This window comes from Aotus nancymaae, unplaced genomic scaffold (assembly GCF_030222135.1).
Source record: "Aotus nancymaae isolate 86718 unplaced genomic scaffold, 86718_ANA_hifiasm-v0.15.2.pri h1tg000014l, whole genome shotgun sequence".
In the NCBI taxonomy this organism is placed as follows: Eukaryota; Metazoa; Chordata; class Mammalia; order Primates; family Aotidae; genus Aotus; species Aotus nancymaae.
Genome location: NW_026988425.1, coordinates 55,028,959 through 55,045,100, shown reverse-complemented (window position 1 = coordinate 55,045,100; position 16,142 = coordinate 55,028,959). Strand labels below are relative to the sequence as shown.

At 38.2% G+C, this 16,142-nt stretch overlaps 1 protein-coding gene across 2 annotated transcripts in view; it reads right to left on the bottom strand.

Moving 5' to 3' along the window:
- Positions 1-16,142, bottom strand: part of NDUFAF2 (NADH:ubiquinone oxidoreductase complex assembly factor 2) — a 224,191-nt gene that overhangs the window by 180,572 nt on the left and 27,477 nt on the right. Inside the window, exon 2 of one of the 2 annotated variants that reach the window (XM_064376008.1) lies at positions 7,325-7,463. The exons of the other annotated variant lie outside the window; for it this stretch is intronic. Within the exon in view, the coding sequence (XP_064232078.1) occupies positions 7,325-7,463 (139 nt within the window). The remainder of the gene's footprint in view (positions 1-7,324; positions 7,464-16,142) is intronic. 2 annotated transcript variants of the gene reach the window in all.

Sequence of the window (16,142 nt, the reverse complement as noted above, 5' to 3'; positions counted from 1 at the left end):
TACTGGAGTGTTTCTCCAAATATTTCCTTTAGTACTTACAGTTTGAATTCTTATATTTAAGTCGTTAGTCTATTTTGATTTGATTTTTGTATACGGTAAGAGACAGGGGTCCAGTTTCATTTTCTACATATGGATATACAGTTTTCTCAGCACCATTTATTAAAGAGATCGTCTTTTCCTCACTGTATGTTCTTGACAGCTCTGTTGAAAATGAATTCATCATAGATGTACAGATTCACTTCTAGATTCTCTATTGTATTCCATTGGTCTGTGTGTCTATTTTTTGTTTGTTTTTGCAGAGTCTTGCTCTGTCACCAGACAGGAGTGCAGTGGCATGACCTCAGCTCACTGCAACCTCTGCCTCTGCGTTCAAGTGATTCTCCTGCCTCAGTCTCCGAGTAGCTGGGATTACAGGTGCGTGCCACCACTCCCAGCTAATTTTTGTATTTTTAGTAGAGACGGGGTTTCCCACGTTGGCCAGAATAATATAGCTCTCTTGACCTCATGATTGCCCCCTCAGCCTCCCAAAGTGCTAGGATTACAGGTGTGAGCCACCACACCCAGCCTGTGTGTCTATTTTTATGCCACTATGATGCTATTTTGGTTAATATAGCTCTGTTAATAAAAACTTTACACTTTGTCTCCCTAGTTTTTAACTTTGTGTTGTTTCTATTTATATCTCATTGTACTATCTTAAAAATTTGTTGTAGTTATTATTCTTGATCAGTTCACCTTTTCTTCTTTCTACTTAAGATATGAGTAGTTTATACACCACAACTTCAGTGTTACAGTATTCTTTGTTTTCCTGTGTGCATATTATTACCAGTGAGTTTTGTATCTTCAGATGATTTCTTATTGCTCATTAACATCCTTTTCTTTCACACATAAAAACTCCCTTTAGCATTTCTTCTACAATAGGTCTGATGTCAATGAAGACCCTCAGGTTGTTTGCCTGGAAAAGTATTTCTCCTTTATGTTTGAAGGATATTTTTGCCAGATATACTATTCCTTTTTTTTTCCTTTCAGCATGTGAAAGTTTTCACTGAAAAGTTAACTGCCAGAGGTATTAAGCTCCATTGTATGTTATTTTATTTCTCTTGCTGCTTTTAGGATCCTTTCTTTATCCTTGACCTTTGGGAATCTGATCATTAAATGTCTTCAGGTAGTCTTATTTGAGTTAAATCTGTTTAGCATTCTATAATCTTATTGCACTTAAATATTAATAACTTTTCTAGGTTTGGGAAGTTCTCTATTATCTCTTTGAATAGCTTTCTACCCCATCTCTTTCTTTATCTCCTTTTTGAGGTCAGAGTCTCAGATTTGCCCTTATGAAGCTGCATTCCAGATCTCATAAGCATACTTCATTCTTTTTTATTGTCATTTCTTTTGTCTCCTTTGACCATATATTTTTAAACAGCCCATCTTCAAGCTCACTAATTCTTCTGCTTGATCACTTTTGCTGTTAATAGACTCTGATGCATTATTCAGTGTGTCAATCTCATTTGTCAACTCTGGAATTTGTTTGTTTTTTTTTTTTTAAATATTTTGAGTGCAATGGTGCAATCTCAGCTCACTGCAACCTCTGCCTCCCAGACTCAAGTGATCCAGCCACCTTGGCCTCCTGAGTAGTGGGGACTACAGGCATGTGCCACTGCACCTAGCTAATTTTTTGTATTTTTAGTAGATGGGGTTTTGCCATGTTGCCATGTCACACCTGGCCTGCTTGATCTTTATAATTATTTGTATCTCTTTGTTAAAATTATCTCATAGGATACTGAATTCTTTCTCTGTGCTACCTTGAATTTCTTTGGGTTTCCTCAATACAGTTATTTTGAGTTCTCTGTCTGAAAGGTCACATATCTCTGCCTCTCCGGTATTGGTCACTGGTGCTTTATTTAGTTTGGTGAGGTCATGTATTCTTGGATGGTTTTGATGCTTGTGGATATTCACTGGTGCCTGGGCACTGAAGAGTTATTTATTGTAGTCTTCACAGTCTAGACTTTTTACCCATCATTCTTGGGAAGGCTTTCTAAGTATTCAAAGGGACTTGAGTGTTACAATCTTTGGTCTTTGGTCACTGCAGTAATATCTGCATTAGGAAGTACCCCAAGCCCAGTAATGCTGTAGCACTTGCTGGCTCATTGAGGTACCTCCTTGGTGGTCTTGGGTAATATCCAGAATGCCCTGGATTCCCTGGCAGACACTTCTGTTCTTTTCCCTTAACAAACAGAGTCTCTATATACAGAGCTGTCTGGAGCTGGGGAAGAGGTAAAACAAGCATCCCTGTGATCACCACTAGTTATACGGCTTTGGATCAGATTGAAAGCCAGAACACATGAGGTCTCACCACAGATTACAGTGACCAATGCCTGGATACCCCACCTGTGTTCTCTGAAGTCCCAAGGGCTGTACAATCAGCAGGTGACAAATTCAGCCCGGTTTATAGCCTGCCTCCTTCAGGCAAGTTGCTCCTAGCCCTGGACAGATCCAGAGGTGCCATTCAGGAGCCAGGGTTGGGAATCAGGAACCTTAGGAATCTACCTAGTGCTCTATTCTACTGTGGCTAAGCTGGCACCTGAGCCACAAGACAAAGTTCTTCCTAGTCTTCCCTTTTCCTCAAGTAGAGAAGTCTCACCCTACGGCCACCGCTGCCCCGACCCTGAAGGGAGTATGGTCTGGCTACCACCAATGTTCACTCAAGGCCCAAGGGCTTTTCAGTCAGCTTATGGTAAATGCTGCCAGTCCTGAGTCTCTCCTTTTAGTATAGTGGGCTTCCCTCTGGCCCAGGGCAGGTCCAGAAATGCCATCCAGGAGCCAGGGCCAAGAAGTGGGGACCCCATGAGCAAAGGTCCCCACTTGGTACCCTACTGTGGCTGAGCTGTTATCCAAGCTGCAAGACAAAATCCCGTTAGTCTCCTTCTTCCTTTAAGCAGAAAAAGTCATTACCTGTAGCCACCATAGCTGGAATGTGCTGGGTCACACCTGAAGCCAGCATAGCTCTGAATCTCATCTGAGACCAGCAGTGAGTACTGCTTGGCTACTACTGCTGATTATTTAGGGCCCAAGGGCACTTTTGTCAGCAGGTGATAGATCCTGCAGGGACTAAGTACTTCCCTTCAAAACTGGATTTCCTTCTGACCTAGGATGTGTCTAGAAATGTCATCCAGGAGATAAAACCTGAAATGGAGGCCTCAGAACTCCACCTGGTCCCTATCTACTGTGGCTGAGTTGGTATCCAAGTTGGAAGAACAAAGTCGTGTTTATACTCCTCCTCCTTTCTTCAAGCAGGAGGAAAGAGTTTTTCTTAAGAGTTTTGAGCTACACTGCCTAGGGTTGCAGGAGAATGAAGAAGGGGTGACACAGACACTCACTTGGCCCTCCCAGCTGGTGTCTCACTAGGTCACATGGACCGCAAATCCACTATCTCTGAGCCTAGTATAGTACAGCACCAAGGCTAGCCCAGGAATTGGTCCTTGTGTCCTAGACTGCTGATATGATTTGGGTCTGTGTCCTCACCCAAATCTGATGTTAAATTGTAATCCCCAATGTTGGCGATGGGACCTGGTAGAAGGTGATTAGATAATGGAAACAGTTTCTCATGGTTTAATCCCATCCCCCTTGATGCTATCATTGCAATAGTGAGTTCTCTTGAGATTTGGTTGTTTACAAGTGTGTGGCAACTCCCCCAACTGCTTGTTCCTGCTCTGGATATGTAAGATGTTTCTGTTTCCCCTTCACCTTCTGCCACGATTCTAAGTTTCCTGAGGCCTCCCCAGAAGCAGAAGCTACTACGCTTCCTGTACAGCCTGCAGAACGGTGAGCCAATTAAACCTCTGTTCTATTAAGAAGTGTCAGGTATTTCTTTATAGCAGTGCCAGAACAGACTAAAACAAGTGTCTGTCAAGTTTATCAAAGACCACAGAGGACTTTAACCCACAGTGTCAAGCCTTGCCACAACTCAGGTTTTGACTGTTGAGATAGACAATTCATTTCCAACTAGGGCTGGTCTAAATGCTCCCTAAATGGGCACCAGCTGAGTTCTACCCTGTGTTGCATTCAACTGTGATAGGGCAGCACCGAGTTCTAATGCAATGTCCAATAATCCCTGCACTTTCCCTTCCCTAAGCATACAGATAACAGTCTCAGTGGCCCATAGCTGCTGCCAGGGGATAGGGGATAAGTCTTTCCTATCCTTTTTAGTACCTCTTTCCTTATTATGATTTTAAAACTAGGTACTATGATCACTCATTTCTGCTTCTGGTTCTCATAAAGGTGCTTTTTCATGTGAATAGTTGTTCAATGTGGTGCTCCTGTAGGGGGGGATGACTGTTGGTGGCTTTTTTTGTGTGTGGAGGGGGACAGAATCTTGCTCTGTTGCCCAGGCTGGAATGCAGTGTCGTGATCTCAGCTCACCGCAACCTCCACCTCCCAGGTTCAAGCAATTCCCCTGCCTCTGACTCCTGAGTAGCTGAAATTACAGGCACGTGCCACCAAGTCCAGCAAATTTTTGTATTTTTAGTAGAAACAGGGTTTCACCATATTGGCCTGTCTAATCTCTAACTCCTGACCTCAGGTGATCTGCCTGCCTTGGCCTCCCAAAGTGCTGGGATTACCAGTGTGAGCACCATGCCTGGCCTGGTGGCTTCTATTCAGCCATTTTGCTCTGTCTCCTCTATGCTCATCATTTTACTTTTGATCTTCAATGACAAAATATACCAGTCTCCAACAACCAAGGAAAAGTCATTTGTTTCCTTTTTTCTTTTTTTGAGATAGCTCTGTAACCCAGGCTAGAATGCAGTGGCACAATTATAGCTCACTGTAATATTCAACTCCTGGGCACAAGCAATCCTAACATCCCAGCCTCCTGAGTAGCTAGGACTGCAGATGTATGGCATTCTGCACAGCTAATGTTTTCTAGTTTTTGTAGAGATAAGGTCTCACTCTGTTTCCCAGACTGGTCTCAATCTCTTGGCCTCAAGGAATCCTCTTGGCTTGGCTTCCCAAAGTGTTGGTATTATAAGTGTGAGCCACCACACTCCATTAGTATTTTCAATTTTTATAATGCCTATATTTTGATTATATTAATTTTTTAATATTGCTTATTAATTAAAGTACTTAATATTTTATTACAGACTAGATCTTAGTATCTAAAAGAAAATAATTTGTGAAAATGGCATTTCTAAGAAAATAAAGTCCATTAATTAAAACACAAACACAAAGTTATAGTAAATACCTGGCACACAGAAGATAGATATTCAATAATTATTTACTAAAAAGATGAATGAAAGTGGCAGAAGTTGGCCCTGGTTTGATGGACTGCTCATTTCTCCTTCTATTATACCATCTGCCTCCCTAAATACCACATAGGCATAGAATAACATATCAGATTTCTTAAGGAAATAGAAAAAGGCATTGCTAGGAACAGTTACTAAAATAGCTTCATTTAAAATGCACAAAAGGAGGCTTCAGAAAATACATCTTAAAAAGAAAAATGAAAATCAAATTTTAGAGGTAAAATGATAAAAAAATCTTTTAAGTTTAAAGTGAAACTATCTCAAGGGTTTTTATAGCCTCGAAGAAACTACTTTTCTCCTTATTCTTCTACTGCTTGAGAGAGAGGCCAGCAGAAGCACTACAAGAAAAGAAATGAGACAAAGTAAGCCAAAGTCTATCCCTATGGGGTCCATTTTTTCTATTTAAAAAAACACTGACTAAATATCAACTATATGTTAAGGATCATCATAAGTGCTGAGAACAGAAAGATTATAATATGTGAACATTAGTTTAGAAGAGTCTGACAAATTTAAAGAATGAATGAGTCTGAAGGCATACATAAAACCTAAAAAAGCTTTAAGCTTATACATTGAGAAGCTAAAAAAAGCCCACACATTCTAATCAAAGTCTACTTCATTTGATACTAGAATTAGAGATTGTATTAAAACAAAAAATTCCCATTTATTAATTTTTAAAAAATTTACATCTAGTAATGTATTCTTTAAAAAGCTATTTATTATTTTTGAAACTGTTAGTGTATTTATTTACTTTATAGCAGACCCCTATAATTACCAATCCCAAAGAAAATATTACATGGAAATCCAGTATACAAAATTAGAATAAAGGTTAGCAGTTCTTTTAAAACAAGTGAAGGCCAGAGGCCAGGCTACTTGGATCATCTTCATCCTGCTCATATGCCAAGGGCACCAAATTGACAACAAGTAATTTAAAAGTATTGCATCACTAATTATAATTTAATTCCACAAACTGCTCTTGCCAATGTTATCAATGACCTACATGTTGCTAAATCCAGTTCTTAATTCTAACAGCTCATCATACTTGAACTATCAGTAGTATCAGTAATGTAAGGCATATTGCCAAGTTAAAATGAGGAAACTGAGGCCAGTGTGAGAAAATGAGAATCCAATTTATTCAGCTCCCGGGCAAGGTTCTGTGGTCCAGGAAGGGGCCAGAGAAGTCACACTGGGCTTCTCAGGGTGTGGGGTTTTATAGGGAGTGGAGGTAATTGATTGGTCTTTAGGGAAACAAAGAGCAGACAGCTTCATTGGTGAGGAGGATTGATTGATTATTAGGGAAACAAAGAGCAGAGAGTTTCATTGGTGAGGGAAAGTCAAGGTGCTGATGGGGCGAGCTGCCATTGGTTGCCAGGCAGGACTACTGGTGGGCTGACTGGCTGGGGAGGTCAATGTTAAGCTGCCGTTGGACAAATCTTTGGTGGGCTTTTTAAATTTTGAAGGGGTCGAGTGAGGAATGAAGGAGTGGGTGTGTGGAGCCTGCATAGAGAGAACAGATAGGAGTGGGTGTGGGGAGCCAGCATAGAGAGGCCAGCATGGGGAGAGATAAGTGTGTCCATTTAACTCCCGGTGAGGCAGCCGGCCTTACAAGTAACATTTCCCCTTCTTTCTTTTCCCTCCCTTCTTGTTAAAAATGATTATGTGGCTTCCAGGGCACCTGACTTTCATAGTTCACTCCTTTTTGACCGAGGAGTGAGCTACCGATTGACCAACAAATCAGCAGCTGATCAATAACCCCTTGCTTATTCCTTCTCATATCCCCAACCAATTAATGCAGAAGATCCCAGTGTTCCGTGCTTGGTTATGTTCTGTTGTCCACACTGACTCTAGGTGATCTCATCTAGTTCCATGGTTGTAAATAGCATCTACTGTTAATAACTCACAAATTTATACTTCCAAATCAGACATCTCTTCTAAATTTCAGGCTCATTTATCCAACTGCCCTTCTGAATCTCTCCCTTTAGATATAGAATAGAAATCTTAAACACAACTTGAAACTGAGTATCTGATCTTACCTTTACATCCAGTTGCTCCTGCAGCCTTCCCCATTTCAGCTGATACAATTCTATCCTTGCAATTGCTTAGGTAAAAATCCTTAGAATCATTCTTAAATCCTTTCTTTCGCTCACTTGAGACTTCACAATAACAGCAAGTCTAGGTAATGACAGCCAAATAAATTGGAATGTTGCAACACAATATCCTTTAAAAAAATTAATCATACATACATATACAAAAAGAACAAACAGAACTACATAAAATTAATGCCCTCAACATAATTGGAAAACAAACTTCAAATTATCAGCAAATAGAAAAATAGGCCGGGCGTGGTGACTCACACCTATAATCCCAGCACTTTGGGAGGCTGAGGCAGGTAGATCACTTGAGGTCAGGAGTTCAAGACCCTGCCTAGCCAACATGGTGAAACCCTGTCTCTACTAAAGATACAAAATTAGCTGGGTGTGGTGGTGTGCACCTGTAATCCCCATGAGTTGGGAATCTGAGGCAGAAGAATTGCTTGAACCTGGGAGTCAGAGGTTGCAATGAGCTGAGATTATGCCACTGCACTCCAGCCTGGGTGACAGAGTGAGACCTTGTCTCAAGAAAAAGAAAAAAAAAAAAAGAAAGAAAAAGAAAAATAAACACAGATCTCAGTAAGCTATCCTTCTGGCTCCTGTCACTATCATTAATGCAAAAAAAGGAGACATTCCAAGAAAAACTGAGAAACTTCCCAGAAGAGAGAAGCACCCTAGAAGCAGGCTTAAGATTAATCTAAAATTACCATTAGGGCAGGGCACAGCGTCTCATGCCTGTAATCCCAACACTTTGGGAGGCAAGGAGGGTAAATTGCCTGAACTCAGGAGTTTGAGAGCAGCCTGGGCAAAATGGTGAAACCCTGTGAATCAGTCAGGGTTCTCTAGAGGAACAGAATTAATAGGATAGAGGTATATATAAAAGAAAGTTTATAAGAGAGTACTGACTCACATAATCACAGAGGGAAGTCCCACAATAAGCCATCTGTAAGCTGAGGAGCAAGGAAACCAGTCGAGTCCCAAAACCTCAAAAGCAGAAAAACCAACAGTATAGCCTTCAGTCTGTGGCCAAAGGCCTAAGAGCCCCTGGCAAAGCACTCATGTAAGTCCAAAAGACCAAAGGCTTAAGAACTTGGAGTCTAATGTTTGAGGGCAGGAAGCATCCAGAGTGGGAGAAAGATGAAGGCTAGAAGACTCAGCAAGTCTGCTAATTCCACTTTCTTCTGCCTGTTTTATTTTAGCTGCACTGGCAGATATTAGATGGTGCCCCCCTGGACTAACAGTGGGTCTGTCCCTCCCAATCCACTGACTCAAATGTTAATCTCTTTTGGAAACACCCTCAAAACATACCCAAGAACAATATCTTGCATCCTTCAATCAAGCTGACACTCAATATTTACCATCACACCCTGTCTCTACCCAAAATATCAAAAATTATCCAGGCATGGTGGCATGTGCCTGTGGTCCCAGTTACTTAGGAGGCTGATGTGGGAGAATCATTGAGCCTGGGAGGCAGAGGTTGCAGTGAGCCAGGATCATGCCACCATACTCCAACCAGAGTGGCAGAGTGAGACCTCATCTTAATAAAGTAAAATAATCTTCACAAAGAAAAAGTTCACTCTTTTATAAAAAGTATTTAAAAGATCTTGAAAAACCAGAGGACTTAATAAAAGTACTTAAGAATCCATGTGATTTAACATCCAGAAAGATCAACTCAAAGACATATTCTACTAAAATTATGAGACTCCAAAAACAAAAATACTTAAGGCCTCCAAATAAAACTACTGCATAACTTACATTACTCCTTTTGCTAAAGTTTTTCCAGGCATCCCTTAGTTTGCCAAAGCTCACTTGCTGGTAAATTTATCAAGAAGTGCTTCTGAGTATAGAATTTCCCTCAGTTCATGCATATCTGTAGCCTTGAATCTTTATAATTGAATATAACATCCTTTGTGTTATATTTATTTCCCTTTGTGAAAAGGAAAAAATAATGTTGGGAAATTTCTCAACAACGATATAGAAAGCAAGGGAACAGTAAGCTTCCTAAACAAAAAACTCAAGAAAAAAAGTGAGACAAGGATGCTACATCCAAGCACAAAGATTCAAGACTACAGACATGAATTAGCTCAGGGAACTCAATACTCAGGAACATTTCTTGAGGAATCTACCAGAAAATAAGCGGTGTCCACCCAAGGGTTGACTGGGGAAACTTTAGCAAAAAGACTAATGGTGAGCATTCAGTACCTTTCATTAGAGATCTAAGTCTAAAACAAAGGCAAGGAACAGAATGAAAGACAACCTAATTATATGTTATATACTATGTATTAAATATATTTTAAAAGCAGTCAAAAATGCAACTAAACATTAGGAGACAAGTGAGCCCATAAGTGAGACCCAATACCAAGAAGAATTCCCTCAGGCATTACTTCCCCAGTGGGGACAAAGAAAGATTGGGAGGACCCTAGCAGGCACTGACAGAAAAGATCCCAATATCCCTTGTCACTACTGTAGACATACACAATGTTAGCTGCTGAGGATTCCTGCTAACTTTGTCAATGGCAACCTGAGCTGACAAAGTGACACAGAGACTACACCGCTGCATCATCATTGTTGCCAGAACCATTGCACCCCACCAAGCCAGGACCTATAAACTCTCTGACAGAGAAAGCTATTTCTCCTCCAAAACCTGTCTATAAAGTCTGGAAGAGGTAACTGCTTCACCAAATGTACAGACATCAATGTAAGACAACTAAGAAACTTGAAAAACTATGGAAGCATATCACCAGAAAAAGAACACATTAATTTCTCAATAGGTGAACCCCCCAAAAATAAAAATCAGTGAACTACCCAACAAAAAATTAAAATAGGAAGGTCATCAAACAGCAAAAAAAAAAAGTACAAAGAAATGACTGAGCAAAAATCAAGAAAACAAAAACAAAACAAAAGATTTATATGAGAGATTAAAAGCATTTAAAAAATACAGTATGGAGGTGAAGAATATAATGAATCAAATGAAAACTATAACAGAAAGCATCACCATCAAAATTCATAAAGCAAGTCAGGTAAGGTGACACATGCCTGTAATCCCAGCTACCAGGGAGTCTGAGGTGGGATGATTATCTGAAATCAGCCAAGGCAACACAGCAAGACTCCATCTCTTTTAAAAAACTAACAAACAACAACAACAACAAAAACTGATCAAGCAGAAGAATCTGTGAATTCAAAGAGGGGTTATTTGAAAATATATAGTCTGAGGAAAAAATGATTAAATAATAAAAAGAAATGAAGAAAGCCTATGGAAGTTGTGAGACAGAAACAGAGAAACTCATTGCATTATAGGAGGTAGGATAGAAAAGGAGTAGGAAGCTTACTGAAAGAAACAATAGCTTAAAATGTCCCAAAACTAAAGAAAGATATATGCCCATTCAGAGAGAAAGGAAAAGAAAAAGAAAGAAAGAAAGAAAGAAAGAAAGAAAGAAAGAAAGAAAGATAGATATCCAGGTATAGGAAGGTCAAAGATTTCCAATCAAATTCAACACAAAAAAAGACTATACTAAGACATAGTATAGTTATAGTGTCAAAAATCAAAGACACAGAGAGGATTCTGAAAGCAGTAAAAGAAAAGCAGCAAGTCATTCATAAGAAAATTCTAATAAGGCTGTCAGTGGATTTATCAGCAGAAACCTTACAGGCCAGGAGGGAGTGGAATTATATATTAAAAGACTAAAGAAAAATAACTGCCAACCAAGAATACATTACTTGACAAAGCTGTTCTTCTGCAAAGAAGGAAAGACAGGAAAACAAAAGTTAAGAGAGTTCATCACCACTGGACCAACCTTACAACAAATGCTAAATAGAGTTCTTCAACTTGGGGGAAAAAATGAATACTAATTAGTAATGTGAAACTATATGGTAGAAGTAAGTGTACAGTCAAATTAAGAATACTCCCTGTAATCCCAGCACTTTGGGAGGCCGAGGCAGGAGGATCACGAGGTCAAGAGATCGAGTCCATCCTGGCCAACATGGTGAAACACTGTCTCTACTAAAAATACAAAAATTAGCTGGGTGTGGTGGTGCGCACCTGTAGTCCCAGCTACTCAGGAGGCTGAGGCAGGAGAATTGCTTGAACCCAGGAGGCAGAGGTTGCAGTGAGCCAAGATTGTGCCACTGCACTCCAGCCTGGAGCCTGGCAACAGAGTGAGAGACTGTCTCAAAAAAATAAGAATACTCAAATATTGTAATGGTGGTGTGTGAACCTTCAGTATAAAGATTAAAAGGTTAAAGGTTAAAAGGTAAAAGGTAAAAGGTAAAAGGTAAAAGGTTAAAGGTAAAAGATTAAAAGACTAAAGGTTTAAGATAAAGGCTATATTAATATTAAAGATAACCACAATATAAAAAGATGTAAATTGTGGCATCAAGAACATAAAATGTAAAAGGGTTGGAGTAAAATTGTAGTTATTTTATGCAATCAGAGTTAAATTATCAGCTTAAGATAGCCTGTTATAACTATATTTTCTGTAAGCCTCATTATAACCACAAAGCAAACACCTATAATAGACACACAAAATAGAAAAAGTAAAAAATCAAAACATATCACTATAGAAAATAACCTAATAACAATGGAAGACAGTAAGAGTAAGAAAGGAACAAAGAATCTATAAACAACCAGAAGACAATTAACAAAATGGCAGTAGTAAATCCTTAGTAAATCTTTATCAATAATTACTGTGAATTAAATACTCCAATAAAAACACATATTGTAGTTGAATAGATTTTTAACAAAAACAAGACCCAACTATATGCTGTTTAGTGAGACATTCATGGCTGGGTGCAGTGGCTCATGCCTGTAATCCTAGAACTTTAGGAGGCCAAGGCAGATAGGTCACAAGGTCAGGAATTCAAGACCAGCCTGACCAACATGGGAAATCCTATCTCTACTAAAGATACAAAAAATTAGCCAGGCATGGTGGTACATGCCTGCAATCTCAGCTACTCAGGAGGCTGAGGCAGGAGAATCACTTGAACCCAGGAGTCGGAGGTTGCAGTGAGCTGAGATTGCACCATTGCACTCCAGCCTGGGTGACAGGGCGAGATTCCGTCTCAAAAAATAAAATAATAGTAATAGAGACATTCATTTCACCTTGATGAACATACATATGTCAAAAGTGAAGGAACAGAAAAAATATTTCATAAAAATGAAAACCAAAAGAGAGTATAGCTGTATTTATGAGATAAAATAGACAGTAAGTCAAAAGCAGTAAAAGAGACCAAAAAAAAGTTGTTATATAATGATAAAGAGGTAAACTCACCAAGATAACAATACTAAATATATGTGCACCACACATTAGAGCACCTAAGTAAAAAGGCAAATATTAATAGATCTGCAGAGAGAGACAAACTGCAATATGATAGTAGGGGACTTAACTATCTCAGTTTGAACAATGGATAAATGATCCAGACAGAAAATCATAAGAAAACACTGGGCTTGAAATATGCTTTATACAAAATGCACAGTAAACATATAGAAAGCAATCCATCCGACAACTGCATAATTCATTCTTCTGATGTACACAGTCAACATTCACCAGGATAGATATCTGATACAGTAGATCTCATTACTTGTTATTGATCTCATACAGCAGGCCACAAAACAAGTCTCAACAAATATACAACAAAAATCGTATCAAGTATCTTTCCTAAGGCAATAGTATAAAAATAGAAATCAGTATCAGGAAGAAAAACAGAAAATTCACAAATATGTGGAAATGAAACAACATGTTCCTGGATCAAAGAAGAAAATTAAAAATATCTAAGACAAAGAAAAATAAAGCCAGAGTAACTCAGAAAAAGAGAAAACTCAAATAAATAAAATCAGAAATGAAAAAGCAGACATCACAACTAATACCACAGAAATTCAAAGGATCATTAATGGCTACCATGAGCTACTATATGCCAAGAAACTTGAAAACCTAGAAGAAATGAATAAATTCCTTAGGTATATACAACTTACCAAGATTGAATCATGAAGAAATCCAAAACATGGAAAGACCAATAACAAGTAATGAGATCAAAGCTGTGATAAAAAGTCTCCCAGCAAAGAAAATCCACGACCTGATGGCTTTGCTGCTAACTTCTACCAAAAACTCAAAGAACAAATACCAATTCTACTCAAACTATTTGGAAAAATAGAGGAGGAAGGAATACTTCCAAACTCATTCTACAAAGCCAGTATTAACCTGATACCAAAACCAGACAAAGGAACATAAAAAAAGGGAAACTACAGTCCAATATCACTGATGAATATTGATGCAAAAATCCTCAACAAATACTAACAAACCAAATTCAAGAACACATTAAAAAATCATTTGCTGTGACTAAGTGGTATTCATTCCAGGGATGCAAAGATGGTTCAAAATACACAAATCAATTAATGTGACAGATATATCAACAGAATAAAGAAGAAAAGCCCTATGATCATTTCAACTGATGCTAAGATAGCATTTGATAAAATTCAATATCCCTTCATGATCAAAATCCTCAACACACTGGGTATAAAAGGAACATATTTCAATATAACATTAATAAAAGTCATATGTGAGAGACCTATAGCTAGTATCATACTGAATGGAGAAAAACTAAAAGCCTTTCCTCTAAGATCTGGAATACAACAAGGGTACCCACTGTCACCACTGTTATTTAACACAGTACTGGAAGTCCTAGCTAGAGCAATCAGGCAAGAGAAAAAAAGGTTATCCAAATTGAAATGGAAGAAGACAAATTATTCTTGTTTGCAGATGATATGATCTTATATTTGGAATAACCTAAATACTCCACCAAAAAACTACTGAAACTAATAAATAAAGTTGCAGGATACAAAATCAACATACAAAAATCAGTAGCAAACAATCTTAGAAAGAAATCCCATTAACAATAAGTACAACTAAAATACCTAAAAATTACCTTAACCAAAAAAGTGAAAGATGTCTGCAATGAAAACTATAAAGCACTGAGGAAAGAAATTGAAGAGGACACACACACACACAGAAAAAAATAGAATGGTATTCCATGTTCATGGATTGGAAGGATCAATTTATTAAATATCCATAATATCCAAAGCAATCTACAGATTTAATGCAATCTTATCAAAATACCAATTACCTTCTTCACAGAAATAAGAAAAACAATCTTAAAATGTATATAGAACCACAAAAAAACCTGAATAGCCAAAGCTATTCTAAGCAAGATGAACAAAACTGGAGGAATCACATTACCTGATTTCAAATTATACTACAGAGATATAATAACCAAAATGGCATGGTACTGGCATAAGAACAGACTGAACAGAGAACTGGCAGAAGAACAGAACAGAATAATCAGTGAAACAGAATAGAAAACCCAGAAGCAAACCTACACACCTACAGTGAACTCATTTTCAACAAAGGTGCCAAGAACACACAGTGGGGAAACGACATTCTGTTCAATAAATGGTGCTGGAAAAACTGGATATCCATATGAAGAAGAATGAAACTGGATCCCTATCTCTAATATATACAAAAATCGAATGAAAATGGACCAAAGACTTAAATCTAAGACCTCAAACTATGAAACTACTAAAAGAAAACAGTAGGGGAAACTCTCCAGGACATTGGTGTGGGCAAAGATTTCTTGAGTAATACCCTACAAGTGTAGAGCAACTAAAGCAAAAATGGATAAATGGGATCACATTAAAAAGTTTCTCCACAGCAAAGAAAACAATCAATAAAGTGAAGGGACAATTCACAGAATGGAGGAAAATATTTGCAAACTGCCCATCTGACAAGGGATTAACAACCAGAATATAAAAGGAGCTCTATATATTCTGTTTTCAATTATATGGGGAAAAATCTAATTCAATTTAAAGATGGGCAAAACATCTGAATACACATTTTCAAAAGAAGATATAGAAATGGCAAACAGGTATATGAAAAGGTGTAACAACATTGTTCAACCTCAGAGAAATGCAGATCAAAACTATAATGAGATGTCACCTCACTCTGGTTAAAATGGCTTATAACCAAAAGTCACACAATAAATGTTGGCAAGGATGTGGAGAAAAGAGAACCCTTGTACTCTGTTGGTGGGAATGTAAATTAGTACAATCACTATGGAGAATGGTTTGGAGGTTCCTCAGAAAGCTAAAAATTGAGCTAACATATCATCTGACAATCCTCCACTGAGTACATTCCCAAAAGATAGGAAAACAGTGTATCAAAGAGATATCTCCACTCCCATGTTTACTGTGGCACTATTCACAATAACAAAGATTTGGAAGCAACCTAAATGTCCATTAACAGACAAATGAATAAAGAAAATGTGGTACACATACACAGTGGAGTTCAATTCAGCCACAAAAAAGAATGTGATCCTGTCATTTGCAACAATATAAATGGGCCCAGAGGTCATTATGTAAAGTGGAATAAGCCTAGCACAGAAAGACAAATTTCACTTGTTCTCATTTATTTGTTAAAACTAAAATTTAAAACAACTGAATTCATGAAGATAGAGAGCAGAAGGATGGTTACTAGAGGCTGGGAAGTGTAGTGGAGGGGTGGTGGGAAAGTGGAAATGATTAAGTGGTACAAAAAAATAGAAAGAATGAGTAAGACTTAGTATTTGACAGTACAACAGGGTGACAATTGTTAAAAACAAATTAATTTTACATTTAAAAATAACTAAAACAGTGTAATTGTTCACAACACAGAGGATAAATGCTTGAGGTGATGAACATCCCATTTATCCTGATTTGATACTATTCATCACACAG